The 15,218-nt window shown below is 37.0% G+C and overlaps 2 protein-coding genes across 3 annotated transcripts in view; one reads left to right on the top strand and one right to left on the bottom strand.

Annotated features, from left to right (window-relative positions):
* Positions 1 to 13: 13 nt before the first annotated feature.
* On the top strand, positions 14 to 8,502 carry LOC111322854 (diphthine methyltransferase). Of its 2 annotated transcripts, none has more exons than XM_022926056.2 (9): positions 14 to 300; positions 401 to 451; positions 866 to 950; positions 1,138 to 1,220; positions 2,602 to 2,756; positions 4,357 to 4,429; positions 4,861 to 4,926; positions 5,213 to 5,385; positions 5,912 to 8,502. In XM_022926056.2, exons 1-9 carry the CDS (start codon positions 74 to 76, stop codon positions 6,169 to 6,171), a joined length of 1,173 nt encoding a protein of 390 aa, XP_022781791.2. In that variant the 5' UTR covers positions 14 to 73; the 3' UTR covers positions 6,172 to 8,502. The 2 variants fall into 2 exon arrangements, with proteins under 2 accessions (XP_022781791.2, XP_022781790.2); XM_022926055.2 differs by having other exon boundaries at positions 14 to 309.
* The window catches only part of LOC111322813 (SEC14-like protein 1), a 21,174-nt gene continuing 13,425 nt past the window's right edge, over positions 7,470 to 15,218 (bottom strand). Inside the window, exons 12-18 of the mRNA XM_088736767.1 lie at positions 14,715 to 14,773; positions 13,660 to 13,838; positions 13,006 to 13,074; positions 12,217 to 12,345; positions 10,813 to 11,046; positions 10,497 to 10,639; positions 7,470 to 10,036 (exon numbers count right to left, since the gene is read on the bottom strand). Of these exons, the coding sequence (XP_088592893.1) occupies positions 9,925 to 10,036; positions 10,497 to 10,639; positions 10,813 to 11,046; positions 12,217 to 12,345; positions 13,006 to 13,074; positions 13,660 to 13,838; positions 14,715 to 14,773 (925 nt within the window). The 3' untranslated portion in view covers positions 7,470 to 9,924. The remainder of the gene's footprint in view (positions 10,037 to 10,496; positions 10,640 to 10,812; positions 11,047 to 12,216; positions 12,346 to 13,005; positions 13,075 to 13,659; positions 13,839 to 14,714; positions 14,774 to 15,218) is intronic.

The following is a 15,218-nucleotide window of genomic DNA, read 5'->3' as shown; positions in this document are numbered from 1 at the left end:
GCGTCAAACAGCGAAAATGACAAGGAACGCCTAGCACAAATTGCGCTCTTGCTGATTCTCATGGCAATCGGAGATGTACACAGACACTCTGTGCACCTTAGATACGGGTTATTACGCAGATACCGTAGAGTGGTGTCCTGTCAAAGGTTTTGAAGACTATTTGGTGTGTGGTACTTATCAGCTGCTCGAGAACAATGAGAAAAACGATGGATACGCACCTTGCCCAGAGGAATGTTCAAGCGTTGGGAATAAGAGAGTCGGCAATGTACAGCTGTATTGCCTGAGTGAATCACGTACAAGGTTCACCTGGTGTGCTCATTGTTTTAATCAGGTGTGTCATTTGCTTGTTGTGTGTACTCATAAATGAATGTATAAATTTGAGTTTTGTTTCACATTGCAGGTTGGAGAAACTGCAAACTCAGGAAACAAGTGGTATTTTAGATACAAAGTGGTAAGTTGTTTTCACCTGAACTGTTTTTTTTCGATTGTTTTCCGCATTTGTTTCACCCACATTGAAATAGCCATGCTGTACATTTTATGCCACAGTCAAGAAGTTAAGAGTGCCAATTTGATCTGAGGAAATTACATTTTCATGAGAATGTTTCTGAATGTTTCTTACGATCATTTCTTGTCTTTTAACCCTTTGACCGCTAAGAGTGACCAGCTTTTAATTTCTCCTTACAATATCACCCCTGAATCACACATTAAGGTCAGGAGAATAAAGGAAATGATCACCAACTAAAGAAGCTCTTGTTATTAAACATTCTCCAAATCAGCACCTTAGGAAATGTATAAAGAACAGTTTGGAGAATATGCATACTGATGTTATGGTGTTAAGAATTAAGGGTCTTTTAAATGTTGTCAGGTTAGCAAAGCCATTAAATGATTCTGCTGTACTTGGTGCTGTTACATCAGATGGAGAACTGAAGATCTATTTCCTCAGAGAAAAGGTACATAGTTTACACAAATAACTTAAAGGATATGTGCAACATTCTTACTTGAACACAAGATGGTTCCTACTATTGGGTTCACCCATGTGTAGGTTGTACAGTTTTTGTTTAAAATGATCATAGTCTTTCATTTAACCAGCAAGATTTTGAACTAATGTTGGCAACCTTTTTTGATAATTTCTTTTAGTTATTAGTTGAGAGCACCAGTTATATTTCAAGTCCAGAAAAATTGTGTCTTTCACTGGATTGGTCTTTGGAAGATGAAAACAGGTTTGACATTTGGCAATACCATCTTATGATAATGTCAATATTGTTGTGAATTATTGTGTCCGTCTATCATCTGTATTTGATCCAAGTGGTCCATCCAGTCAAAACTCAGCCCAGTCTTTCTAGTATGAAGCAACTAGGATAATTATTACTACTCTCCCCCTGGCATCAGGCAGGCAATTCCCTAGTACCGATGTAACCTCCTGGGTGGAGAGAGGGACTGTGAAAGTGAAGTGCTTTGCCAAAGAGCACAACATAATAATAATACGGTATTTATATAGCACTATTTCTATTGCTATTCAATAGTGCTGTACAGTAGTGTTATAGATTGCACCGATAAAATTTATAGAAGGTAAAAATCTCTGAAATATGAGTAAATTAAAGAAACTAACTAATAAGGTAATCTGTAGTAATGAGGGTAAAAACTGTAACTTATAATGGAATTAACTAATTTACTAGCTAACTGACCAGCTGATTAACTAATTAACTAATTTATTAACCTGGATATATCAACAAAGTTGAAATGGGAAATTAGCCACCGTAATGATTACAAAAGCTGACGTTTCGAGCGTTAGCCCTTCGTCATTCGCTCCGACGAAGGGCTAATGCTCGAAACGTCAGCTTTTGTAATCATTATGGTGGCTAATTTACCATTTCAACTTTGTTGATATATCCAAATTATTTCGTTACTCCCACCGATGCAGCCCCAAACAGTTCCTTTCGAAACTATCAGCCTTTATTAATTTATTAACCAACTATCTAGCGACCTAGCTAACTTCTTATTAGTTAACTCACTATCATGATAACATAATGATCAGCCAGGTCTTGAACACAAACCTCTCAATCAGGCTCCGGTTGTTCAAAGGGCGGATAACGCTATCCAACGGATAAATCGCTATCCAGCGCATAAGTGTTACCAAAACATACTGCGTTATCCACCGGATAGAGATTTATCCAGTGTATAGCGTTATCCATCCTTCGAACAACCGGGGCCTGGAGTCGAGTGCACCAACCATCAAGCCACTGCATCACCTATAGTCTATTTTCTGGGGAACCAAAATTCCATTTCTCTTACAATATATATACGTGGGACACACACACAAAAAGAAAAACTACGAAATCATAGGTTACAGTGATAATGGTTGTTTAGTATCGTAACAGTAATTATTAACTGCATAATTATTTGCAATCGTCTCATCCTCCATTATCATTACTTTCTGGTACCTCAATATATAACTCACCATCAATGGCTTAATGGAACATTATCTGTTGGATGTTCTTGCAAGAGTAGTTGTGAGAACATCTTGTATGTTTATCCCCAAATAATGAGCCAATTAAATGAATAATTAAAGTTCTATAATAACCAGTCTGTCTCCTTTTTTAGCCACATTGTTGTGAGTGACTCAGGTGGACAGATTACTTTGTGCAAATTTAATGAAGGCACTTCTGAGCTTTGCCAAGTTTTGCAGTGGTCAGGGCATCAGTATGAGGCTTGGATTACAGCATTTAATGCTTGGAATTCATCAATTGTATATTCTGGTATGTTATTTTTCATATTAATGAATTGTTATTAGAATTAGGATTTAATTGATTTCTCACTTACCACTGGTCCAGATGAATCACTAAAAGTAAGAGGGAGGTCCATTGTTCTGGACTGATGCGTCAAAGAACAACTTAAAGGAGTTGCTTTGTCTGAGTATTTCTAAATTTTTGAGTGAGGTGCAGTTTCGAAGACAATTCAATCTATCAATAAAAGAATGAGGCAGTTTTCAAAGATGTATGTCATTGTTTGTAAGCGAGGGCATTTTTCTACAATCCTGCATCTTGGTGAAAATAATTACATGATGTCAAATGACCTCTCTTTCCTATAAAGACGTTTTTGTGCCATTAGTGGTAAGATCCTACATCGGTTTCAAGATCCAGTACGATAAAGTACTGTGCAAAGGAATGCACTTAAATGAAGTGTAAAGGTGTAGTCTGATCGTCCGGGTGAGTGTAGTCCTGAGAAGGACTGTTGTCGGTGGCAGTGACTGACGTTTCGACAACCTGTGCAGAAGTCATCATCAGAGTCAAGTGAATGATTGTTGTCAGTAGAATGTTCTTAATCCAGTTCGTGTGAAATGATTGGTTGGTTTTGCCGTGATGTTATTGGCTGTAAGACTCAAGTGACGTAAGTCGGTCGTGATTGGTCTGTTTCGGTCTGTCGGTAAAGCTAGGTTGTTCTTTTTCGGTCGTGTGTGATGTTTATGTCGTGAATGAGTTGTTTGTATGGGGCGGGGTAGTTGCGGGTAGTTGTAGCCCCATACAAACGACTCATTCACGACATAAACATCACAAACGACCGAAAAAGAACAACCTAGCTTTACTGACAGACCGAAACAGACCAATCACGACCGACTTACGTCACTTGAATCTTACAGCCAATAACATCATGGCAAAACCAACCGATCATTTCACACGAACTGGAATAAGAATATTCTACTGACAACAATCATTCACTTGACTCTGATGATGACTTCTGCACAGGTTGTCGAAACGTCAGTCACTGCCACCGACAACAGTCCTTCTCAGGACTACACTCACCCGGACGATCAGACTACACCTTCACATGTTACCCCCAGGTTCAAACCATTTACTGCAAATAAAGTGTAGTAGTAGTAAACAGTAATAAAACTGATGGCCCTGTGGTCCTCTATAAAATGAATAATGAATATGGAGATTTTATACTCTGGAATAAGAGGTAAAAGTAAAGTCTGTTTACGAGCCTAGTGGCCCATTAGGCCGGTGCTTAACTCTGGTTTCTGTGGCATGAAGCAACTAGGAGTATTTCTACTCCCCCCTGGATGGGATGCTAGTCCATCGTAGGGTTACCCTCAGCATTAAATTGCCAGTACCCATTTAAACACCTGGGTGAAGAGAGTCGGGCACTGTGAGAGTAAAGTGGCTTGCCTAAGAACACAACACAATGTCCCGGCCGGGGCTCGAACCCGGACCACTCGATTGGGAGTCGAGCGCACCAACCATGAGGCCACTGCGCCTCCAATGGGAGAGGAAAAAGCATAAACATTTCTAGTAAATGATGAGACAATAGAGGGAAAGTGGTTAATTTTGAATTGTGTACTGGCCCTACTAAATTAAGGTGGGGATGATTGCCTACTCAGAGGATGGGACACAAGAACAGGCTGCCATAAACCTACATTTACAAGTAAAAGGTTATTCCTCTTAATTTTATGATCACAGTTCTGTAATTCAATTAAAGTAGCAGTTAAAAGTTTTGTGGCCCAGTGTTTTGATCTCTCGATGGAGTGGTCCAGCTGTGATATCAGATAAGGATAACTGTCTGCATGATGGCCTGTCCATAGTTTTTCTGTTTTGTATTATTATACAATTATTTTTCAATTCAGTTGTGATGTTATTAGTTGTAAAGTAGAGTGAAGAAGCTCAGAAGTAGCATGCAAGAATGAGTACATGTGTAGAGGACATTTTGCTTCAGAGAAATAAAATTTATGTTCTGACTTAAAGTGCCTCTCTTCACTAATAGGATATAAATTGTCACTTTGAACTTGCTTGGCTTTTGAAATTACCTGAGTGTACAGCCCTCTTGGCTAGTAATTCAGTGAGCTTCTTAATTTTTCCTTTCTAGACATGAGATGGGTGTCAGCAGCATTCAGTGCAATCTTGCATATGAACACATCATTGCAACTGGCAGGTAAGAGTCTAAGCTTGGCCTTTCTTTGCTCTTTCACTCCCAAAATCAAAATATCAATGCTCTGGTGATACGGTTATTAGTCACACCCAAATGTGATAAACTCTGATTGTGGTGTGTAACTTTTCTTTCACTGTTAGAAAAAATTGAATCATATTTTTACATCAGAATATAAAAATATAATCATGATATCTTTACATTATTATCATTATGATAATAACTAACAAACTTTTAACTTGTACAATCAAGTGATGTAAACTTCTCTCCTGGTTTGTTATTGAACTAACAGCTATGATGAGAAGATTCATGTTTGGGACGATAGAAACATGACACGCCCATTATGCACATCGCATCCTGGGGGAGGAGTGTGGAGGATAAAGTGGCATCCAAACCATGGAAACACAATGCTAACAGCATGCATGTATGAGGGCTTCCATATCCTTCAGTTCAACAATAACACAGGTATGATAATGGAAAGTGTTCCATAAGCCACTGACAAGAGTGTAATTGGTGGTGTGCCTGGAAAAGGGGCCAGTACAAGGCCCCTTCCCCTAAAAAATAAGAGCCTGCTGGCAGGCTAAACATGCAGTGGAAGTAGGTCTTATAGGTGGAAACTGGTTTTTATTGGAACCCCTGTAAATGAGTGTTGTTCCCTTCCCCCCCCCCCCAGTACTTGTGAACTTGTGAGGCTGTTGGTTTATGACCAAAGGAATCTTAGTGAGAATGGCAGGATTTTTCATCCACCCACGACAAAGAGCAGTCCATTCAAGGAATGTAGAGATTTATCTTAAGTTAAATAGGTATTTAAGCAGAGCCCTTCAATGGCAATCTAGCTTGAAGATAATGCCACAATAGGATTTGTTGGATGCCCAACTTAATTGGAAACATAATGGGGGACCTTGAAGAGTAAAGTTTTTTTTAAAAAAAAAATTAATATCGATATTAACTTGAGAAAACAGTTTTTTTTTGTTCTCTGCTGTACTTCCAGGCCATCAAAGCTTAGAAAAAGTAGTGTCATATAAAGAACAAGCAACTTTGGCTTATGGTGCTGACTGGTGTAGGAAACACATCCAGCTTGCCAGATTCAGTGCACAAGAATTTGTAGAAGTGGACAGAAATGATGAACTCAAAAGGACTGACTTATTTGATGAAAGCATTTCCGATACTCAAACTGATATAGTTGCAACTTGTTCTTTTTACGATCATGCCTTAAATTTGTGGACAGTGAGCAGTGCAATCTCAAGATAGCCTTGGAAATGAAACACAGCAATGTGTCTATTTCTATTTATGATCCAACTGAGAAGGAACAGCATGATTTTGGGGAATGAGCAGCTGGAAATAGTAATGGAGCCTAATGAAACTTCTGACAAGTTCAGGTGCAGGTTTTTGTTTGCCATGTTTCATTTAAGATTTCGATATCAATTGACAATGTGATGTTCAAACAATAAAAACAAATGGAAACAAAATATAAGAATAAACTGGTTTTGAATCCAAGACCCTCACTATCAAAAAATTACCACCTGAAGTCTGGTAAGATAAGGGAATAAGGGAACTTACAAGAAATGGGCCTGAGATCATTAGGTGCTTTGACTGTTGAGTGGCTATAAGCTCTCAAAATAAATTCTCAAAATAAATTGAACCCTTTACACCCTGACATCAGTATCCATATTCTGTACTCTTCTCCTTCCATTTTCTTTGGTACTGATACAGAGAATAGGTACAATAATCAGAAGCTTGTTAGGTTGGTGATCATTGCCTTTATTCTCATGATCTCAAAGAATGACTCAGCAGTAAATTACTACAAGGAAAAATTTAATGTTGGTCACTCATGGGGTTTAGAGGATTTACTTTAGCTGTGTGGATTCCTCTATTCTCCAGCCCTAATGTCCAACCAGAAAAGGAAACAACATAGAAATATTCCATTAAAAGGTTTTATTAAAACTCTGCTGCACCATCATAGCAATACTATGGGAAATTTCCTTAAACTGACAAGGATATTTGGCAATAAATTGCAAGCACAAACTGATATCCCACAAAGTGATGAGTGTAATATTAGTTTTAAAGCGCAATTTAACCCAGAATTCACAAGTCTACGCAAGCACTACGACAACGACCACGCAGGTGCTGTCCCTGAGGACCTTAGCTGTTTCAAAGTTCTCAAGAAATGCATGAACAAATTCAATTGTCTTGTCAACGAGATGCTTTACATCAAACAATTAACACTGAGTTTGAACGTGCAAACGGATTCTATCCGTGCTAAAGTATTTGTGTAGGTACCTCCCCTATACAAATTAGTTGTAACTCTTGAACTCGCATTTGTTAATTTTATTTTCATTCGTACCCTTGATAATGGCGTCATGAAGTCGCCGAAACGTCGGGATTTTATATCGTTCATTTTTACTTGTCTATGTAATTTACAAGTCAGGCAATGAATTTTCCTTGAATCCCATGATTGAATAAAAATAAGAAAAAAAGAAAACAGCATTAATGTTTGTTTTTATCCCGAGGGTGAAACAAGATATGTGAAACATTATCACAAAGCCTCATTAAATCATTAACCAATCAGAAAGCAAGAATTTATTCAATTATGCAATTCTAGCTAAAAGATACCGATAAAAGAACATATATTTAAAACATTCATTATTCAGAAAATTCCCTGTTAACATTTTTATTATTAATTTTTAATTATTGAGATTATATGTAAAAGGTTACCATTAACTAAGTAATCATATTTATAGAAGTAAAATATTGCATGCTACAAAGAGACCTGAGTTGAGTTACAACTCGATGCATTTATTGTTTTGTAGAATTATAAAAACCTAGCCTAACGATAAATTGAAACCCAGCAATTATCTGGTAATTTGTAACTTGCATCAGAACAATGATGACATTGTACAAAATTTTTCATATGATACATTGTTGAAAATTTGCTACATTGATACTACTTGAGTTGATACACAATGAACAAATTGCATCGCGAAGATAACAATTTTTTCATGTCAGCAACTTTCAAAATTTTAATAACATACTTAACCTTCCAAAGGTATTCAAAACTGCTCTATACATTAAACTCTCTGATTAGAACTACTGATCTTGGGGTTATATGATCTCAGTATGATTATATTGAAAGTGCAGAAAGTGCAAGGTTTAAACTATGCCTTAATTAGTACATGGAGTATGTCCCAGCTTAATGACCTCACTCGGCATTAAATTTAGAGTGTCTGGAAAATATTGCAGTCATGAACAATTTCTTTCTAGCCCTTTTGGACCCAAAAGTGATGAATTTTCCCTAAGAATTGTGATGCATCTTTTGTAATCTTTCTTGGTTAAGGATTCCAACTTGAGGTGACACAATGTTCCCCAGCCTAAGTGGAGTACAATTTGGGCTGAAATCATATGCGTGATTTCAAAATTGAACAAGCGCACAGCGCAAGTTTGATTTGAAATCACAAGTATGATTTAAGACCAAAATTGGATGACACGAGGTTCAATTATCACTTTATTACATCCATTTTGAAATTGCCCAAATACAGGACTTGGTCAAATCAAATATTTTATTGATGCAGTACTGAGTAGGTTTTTAAATAAATAGTGGAACCGGAAACGCTTTTACATCTTATTTTGTATGAAAAACAGAAAGACTTTGATGTCATGTATCAAAAACTCAGTCAAGCATAAAATAATGCAATTTAGAGCAAAAAAATGGTGCAATTCGTGAATAAATTGCACCATATTGGAGCCAATCATATTACAGGGACCACAAGTGATTTCAAAATGGATGTAATAATAAGTGAAATTCATGGTAACTGGAGGAGAGAAGAGAAATTCATCAGGTCTTGGGAGTTACAGTCCTGAGAATTTGATAAAAAACATTCTAGTTGTTAGAGTATATTTCTGCACCCACCCACCCCTCCCCCACCATAACTATATCATTCATTAACACTATTCCATGCTAAGAAATGCTGATTTCACTACGTTGAAAGAGTGTATGCTCATTAAAAGTAGTCAGTGAAAATGGACATAAATGTCTTAATATCTACAAAAGCCAGCTAGCCCAGCACACTGGGAATATAAGAATGACCAGGTTAAGAAACCTGGAATAGTTGATCATTTTTACCTCAAGGTACGACATCAGTCATAGTGCGAGGTTTAGGTATGGACCTAAAATTCACTTACTCCTCATTTACTTCATCCTACTCTGTAAAACAATTAATTAGTGCATGAAACATGTTACTGGAAACTGTTTTCTTTTCTTCATGGATTTCATTATAAGCCATGTAATTGTTATTTCTTATCTACAGATAATTACTTGAGGGGCTCACCTCTTATTTGTGCCAATAATTTAATTTACAACTCTTAAGTTCTATTTTCCAAAATTTTAATTATTGTTATAATAATAATAATCATTTAATTTTAATAAATAGTGCAATTGAAAATTTAACCTATTGCATGGGAATAGTAGGAACAAAACCTTTGCAATTAAAGCTAGCTAGAAAAAAAACAGGCAGCAGAGGACACTGAAATGTTCAGTTCTTTAAGTGTTGCAACACATAATGCATTGACAATTGAAAAAAAAATTGACTGTTTCTTAATTTTATATACATATTATGTAAATTGAGATGCATTTTACCACTGTTTAGCCTTAACTTGAGCAAAAGTGTGTCACCAGAAATTTCTGAGCTACAAGCCTGTAGCAATTCAGATTCTCTGGTATTCCACAACTTCTCAAATAAATTTCTGTCGCTAATTACCAATAATTTCGTCTGCCAGCAGACAAAAATGGCAATTTGCTTTCACTATAATTAGGATAGAAAATTGACGGGCATAAAGCACTCTGTTTAGCTATACAAACAGACGTTACAAATCACTTAACATTCTGTCCTCTGTGCATGTTGTAAAGAAGTAATGCAAAGCACTGTAATTAGCTCATTCTTTGCCACTTTGTTTTGTTACATGCAATTTGGTTGTGCTTGGTGTCAGAGCCCCTCTTGACTGTAGTTGCTATCTGGACGGATGTGAAGCAGTGCTTGCACCTGAAGAGTGACTTGTTGAAGTTGAAATGCTAAGTTGAGAGAAGCCGCTGTGGCAAGACTCCAGACTTGATAACGATCCCCTGAGAAAAAAAATGATGAAACAGCAGATAAGTTAAAAGTAGCCACAGAATGTTACAGTAAAATGCTCTCACCATAGTCACACAAATAATGTTAAATATATGAAGACTAACTCAAAGTTTAAGGGTAATAGAGTCCAATAAGGTAGCCTTTTTCAAATGAAAGTGTGGTTGTTTTCAACCAGCAAACAAATGCATTTTTCTATCTTCTTTCCTAGAAAATAATTTTAACATATTCTCAGTTGTGAATAATTATGAAAGAAATTTTACTTCATTAGCCAATTATGGCCATACACTTCAGCTTCCCTTCTGCTTGCACAAGACTTAATCTTTTTTCCAGAGTTTTACAAGAATACATGCCTATAGGAACCCCATATCTATAAACATCCCAATAGGCACAGTACTCAAACAGCTCCTGTTTTCTTCTAATCACAATGAAAATTCAGTTCTCAAAACACATTACCTAAAATCTCGAGAAGGAAGTACTTCATGATAGTACATGACTTTAGCTCTGGTGTGACGCCCATGGGCTTGGCCTGTTGGTGCTCCAGATTTGTACTTCCACTGAAGAACATAAACTCCAGGAATGGAACAAACATGTGTCCCCTTTTAGGAAGAAAAATAAAGATACCAGTTAGGTCACATTGCCACTTTACAAGCCAGAGGGCCTATCCTGTGAGGGAAGGAGGGTATTGTGGCAAACTCCACTTGGGTCTAAAATCCACTTCTCAACAATTGTTGTCCTTTAATTAAATTTGGCACCAATTGTAGATACATACCTGTATAGATTCACCATCATAGCAATGCCTTGGCTTTTCAACCACCACTGCATCAACACCAGCAATAACTCCAGACTGGTTGAGGGATGCATCACTTCCAAAACTTGACAAGCTTGTGGTACTGACTGCCTCACGAGGCCGCTTGTGACGGAACACTGTGAACTGGACATCTCCTTTCATGACATCAAAATCCCATGTGATTACTGCCTGAGATTCTTTTATTGTTACCAGGACCTGTCAGTCAGTGGGTCAAGATGATTAGTCTATTCATTTGGTAATAATTTTGGAATTTTACAGGTACAACAGTCTTATTCATGTGGCAAAGTGCCACAGATGAAGACCACAGATGAAGAAGTAGCTCACTTCACCAATAATAACATAACTTATCATTAACCATCTCTCTCTCAAAATGTCCTGACAACTTATTACCATGGCATTCAGGAAGAACACAGAGAGGAAATTCCAGGGGTTTCATTAATGTTTTCAGCAGGAGGGCAACTGGTTTTCAGAGGTGGGCAAAAATTTTTTAACTAAACTTCTTTATGAGAAAAACCTTCCTCCAGATTGTTAAACCAGGTGAGCAAAACCGTCCTTACAACTGGTCAATTTGGCTGGTGCCCGGCCCTTAATGAAACCCCTGAAATTCCACCTTCAAGTTGATATCAGAGCAATATTTAAATTACAGTTACTCCCATAATGAGAGTTGATTGTATTTTGTGAAACCTAAAAGCCACTGTCTGTAAGTGTAATGTTTAACATATGCTGTGATAGTCATTCAAGATTGCTAGTTTTCTTCAAATATCTTCAATTATGACTAGGTGTTTGTAAGAATGTTCTAAATGGAAAGATAACAGAGAAAACAAGAGGAAGAACATATGCCAAGTAGAATGGATGAGGAAGTTGTAGTACACAGCGGTTAAAATGGAATCAGTTTTATTCGCGTACCTAAGAGAACTAACTAAATAATTAAACACACGCTGTATATATATGCAGGTCTCGAGGGTATTACATCACACCATCACGCATCACATTACATCGCGCATATTACATGCTCGTTGGCATACTATACACTACAGAAGTGACTGAAGACAGATGGAGAAACATTTCCTGGGAAGTCCTAAGAAGAAGAGTCGCCAGTGACCAGCTTCCTAAAGAGGCTAATACATGATGATATATCAACAAAGTTGAAATGGTAAATTGGCCACCGTAATGATTACAAAAGCTGACGTTTCGAGCGTTAGCTCTTCGTCGGAGCGAATAGATACATGATGATGATTATCATTATCATATCGCCCATTCTTTCACCAAATAATCTTGAATACACCTATGTAGAAATGCATTGAAGGCTAAAGTCCATTATCATTTATGTAATCAACAGCATTTTTTCTGACATTTGTCCCTTACCTCATGGGCTGAGCCCTTACTAACATGTGTTGTTTGGTAGATTTCACTGCTCCAAGATTCTTCTCCCTCATTGAACTCCAGAGATCGGTACAGAGTCTTTGGGACAAGTCCCCCCTCCTTAATTTGACACTACACAGGAGAAAAGGGACATCTTCTTAGGAATTATTTCTTGATGACTTCCCATTAAAAGTCAGTTTATTTCCAAGGAGGTAGTGTTGACAGTATTGAAAAGGAAGTCATCAATATATTGTAGGACACCAGTGAGTATACTCATTGAAATAAGTCAAAAGGAAAACATTGTTTTGGGAACTTTCAATGTATTTTGTAGACTGTTCTTGACCATTGTCCTTTGGGCAGGAGGATTAATATATGCCTTTGTAAAGTGGTACCATTACATTTATTTCATTCACTGAAAATATGTTAATTTCAGACAGTATCAAAGCTCAAGCAGAATACAACAAGCAAAAACATATGCAGGGTCTTTGCTTGTTACACCACACTGAGGCATGCATTCTTGTGCAAAGGTTCTAGCTGAACGAGGTTATTCATTTAAGCATGCATTCTTACTTCTTACTTAAATTTTATTCATGCTCAGACCAACCTTTTATTAGAACTGTCCACAGATAAACCTTTTGTTCTAACCAGGCATAAAATAAGCTACAGAGGAATCATTTCTCTGGATAATGCCAATTTTTTTCTTTTTTACATAAATTAGCTTTTTGATGATTCATGGATACCAAATAAAAAATGATGGCCTAGTTCTCTAGCTCCCTTTCTGATATTCTTCACCTCATATGGTCCACCAAGAAAGTCTGGAATGTATTCTGCTGCAATATAGTCAGTCAAACCACCAGGATCCTAAAATAAAAAGAATAGATGAAAATATGGACAGAGATGGAAGAGTACTACTTTTAAATTAATAATCTTGTATTGGAGTTTGCCATGTGTTGCCTTTTTGTTTTTCTAAATTAAAGGTGTCTTTTATTCCATTATTTAGCTGACTTAAACTGATGATCCAGGGAAAGAAAAAAAGTTTGTCAAAGTTGTCCAAAGTTCACAGTAGCAACAAATGGGTTTTTTCAAAAACTAACATCAGTCATTATCATGACAACAGCCCTTTTCAGGATTACTCTCAAGGAAATGAAAAGACCATTATAGATATTAATAATAAATAATTTATGCAAAGTTGATAATGTAGGAACTGGTTGCCCAATCTTCTGAGCTTGTGGCTCATGTTAAAAACACTCGACTCCAGATCAAACTGGAATTTGGAATGTTGGTTTTTGCAGAGGAAGGAAAACCGGAGGACATGGAGAACAAAAAACTCAACCCACATGTGATGCCAGGTCCAAAAATTGAACCCAGGCCACAGTGGTAGGAGGTGAGCATTCTCACCACTGCACCATCCCTCCTCCCCTATAGACAATTGTTTACTATCATTACCTGGTAGTCATTTCCTCCATAAATGAGGAACTTGTTCCTTGTGTTTTCATCAATGAAAGGACTGACCAGTGTCCACAAAACACCAAATATCCTGGGTGCACGCACAATCAGCAGTCTACCCATTGTCTCAGGGTAGTTACATTCTACAACCTCAATCACCTTCAACAAAGCTTTGATTCCTGATTACAGAAATAATTTTTTGATAAATTAACTGCAGCCAAACAGTTTTACACTGAGCTAAAGTGGTTGCTTTAGTAGAGTCATGTAAGAGAGAGAATTTTGTTACTTTCTTGCCTAAAAAAAAAAAACAAACTTTTTTCCACTCTAGTTAAAGCTACAACCTAAACGTAACCTACATGCATCAAGTCCTAACATGCATCTTCTGAAGAGATTTTGTCACTAGGTACCAATAGTTTTAGACAGAATAGTTTTATCCCTAGGTATGGACTCAATGAACATAACATTACAGTAAACACCCGCACATAAGAACACATGATTTTGGAGGTCAAGCTGATCAGGTTCTTATTTATCGGGTGCTTAGTGAAAAACCAGCCTGAAGGTGTTCTTAAATAGTTCTTAAATTTTGTTGTTGGATTCAGAACTGTAACAATGGCAAAAATTGCTTGAGATTAAATTAGCATATTTAATGGCAAAGAAAATTAATAAAATATCATGACATTATTGTAACAATTAGCCTGCAAAAGAAAATCAGCCTTATTACTAGTTAACTAGTGAACTGGTTGGGAATACTCGATATATCTCCCTACAAGTAACTAGATCATTTGAAGGGAAAAAAGACCAAAACAAATGCAAAACAGCATCACAGCTGATGAGCTGTAGTTATCTGGCAGCAGGCCTTCTGTACGATCTGAAATTTTTTTAATGTCTTATCCATTTTATAAGAACATTTTATATTTCCAGGCTGATTTTGTTCTTATAAAAATAGTGCTTTATTTGCAAAATTTCAGCCTGATGTTCTTAATCTATGTTTCCTTATATGTGGGTGTTTACCATATTTAAATCCATCAACAATATCTTGAAAACTGTTCACTCACCAGGTCTCCAAAGATGCCTCATGCTTAAGCCTTCTAGATCACAAACACAGGTCCATGAGCTTTAAGACAAGAAACACAATTAAATAAATATATAATACCAGGGGTTTCATTAATTTTTTCAGCAGGAGGGCAACTGGTTTTCACAGGTGGGCAAAACTTTTTGAACTAAACTTCTTCATAAGATAAACCTTCCTCCAGATTGTTAAACCAGGTGGGCAAAACCGTCCTTACAACCGGTCAATTTGGCCGGTGCCCAGCCCTTAATGAAACCCCTGATATACACTTTTTTTTATGTGCAATCACTTTGATGTGAGGCAGCAGTCAATAATCATCTTTTTACAACCCAAACCTAAGTGTAGAAACAATCCTCCACAGGACAACAGGCCTTTTGGAAATTTTTGTCAAAAATGTGAATTGCCATCCAAACCCCACTTTCAAGATGTGAACCAGTGGAATTGTACGAGAAAGTATTCAGATCAGAGGAATATCTGCATACAAACAACA

Source organism: Stylophora pistillata, chromosome 10 (genome assembly GCF_964205215.1).
Source record: "Stylophora pistillata chromosome 10, jaStyPist1.2, whole genome shotgun sequence".
In the NCBI taxonomy this organism is placed as follows: Eukaryota; Metazoa; Cnidaria; class Anthozoa; order Scleractinia; family Pocilloporidae; genus Stylophora; species Stylophora pistillata.
Note: the sequence above shows the minus strand (reverse complement) of the source record. Positions and strands in the feature narration are given on the sequence as shown.

What these genes read in the sequence shown, in the direction of transcription:
- LOC111322854 (XM_022926055.2), top strand. Translation starts at nt 74, where the DNA reads ATGTACACAGACACTCTGTGCACCTTAGATACGGGTTATTACGCAGAT. An exon ending in TCTATTTCCTCAGAGAAAAG is followed by an intron (nt 951 to 1,137) that starts GTACATAGTTTA and finishes AATTTCTTTTAG; the next exon opens with TTATTAGTTGAGAGCACCAG. An exon ending in CACATCATTGCAACTGGCAG is followed by an intron (nt 4,927 to 5,212) that starts GTAAGAGTCTAA and finishes TTGAACTAACAG; the next exon opens with CTATGATGAGAAGATTCATG.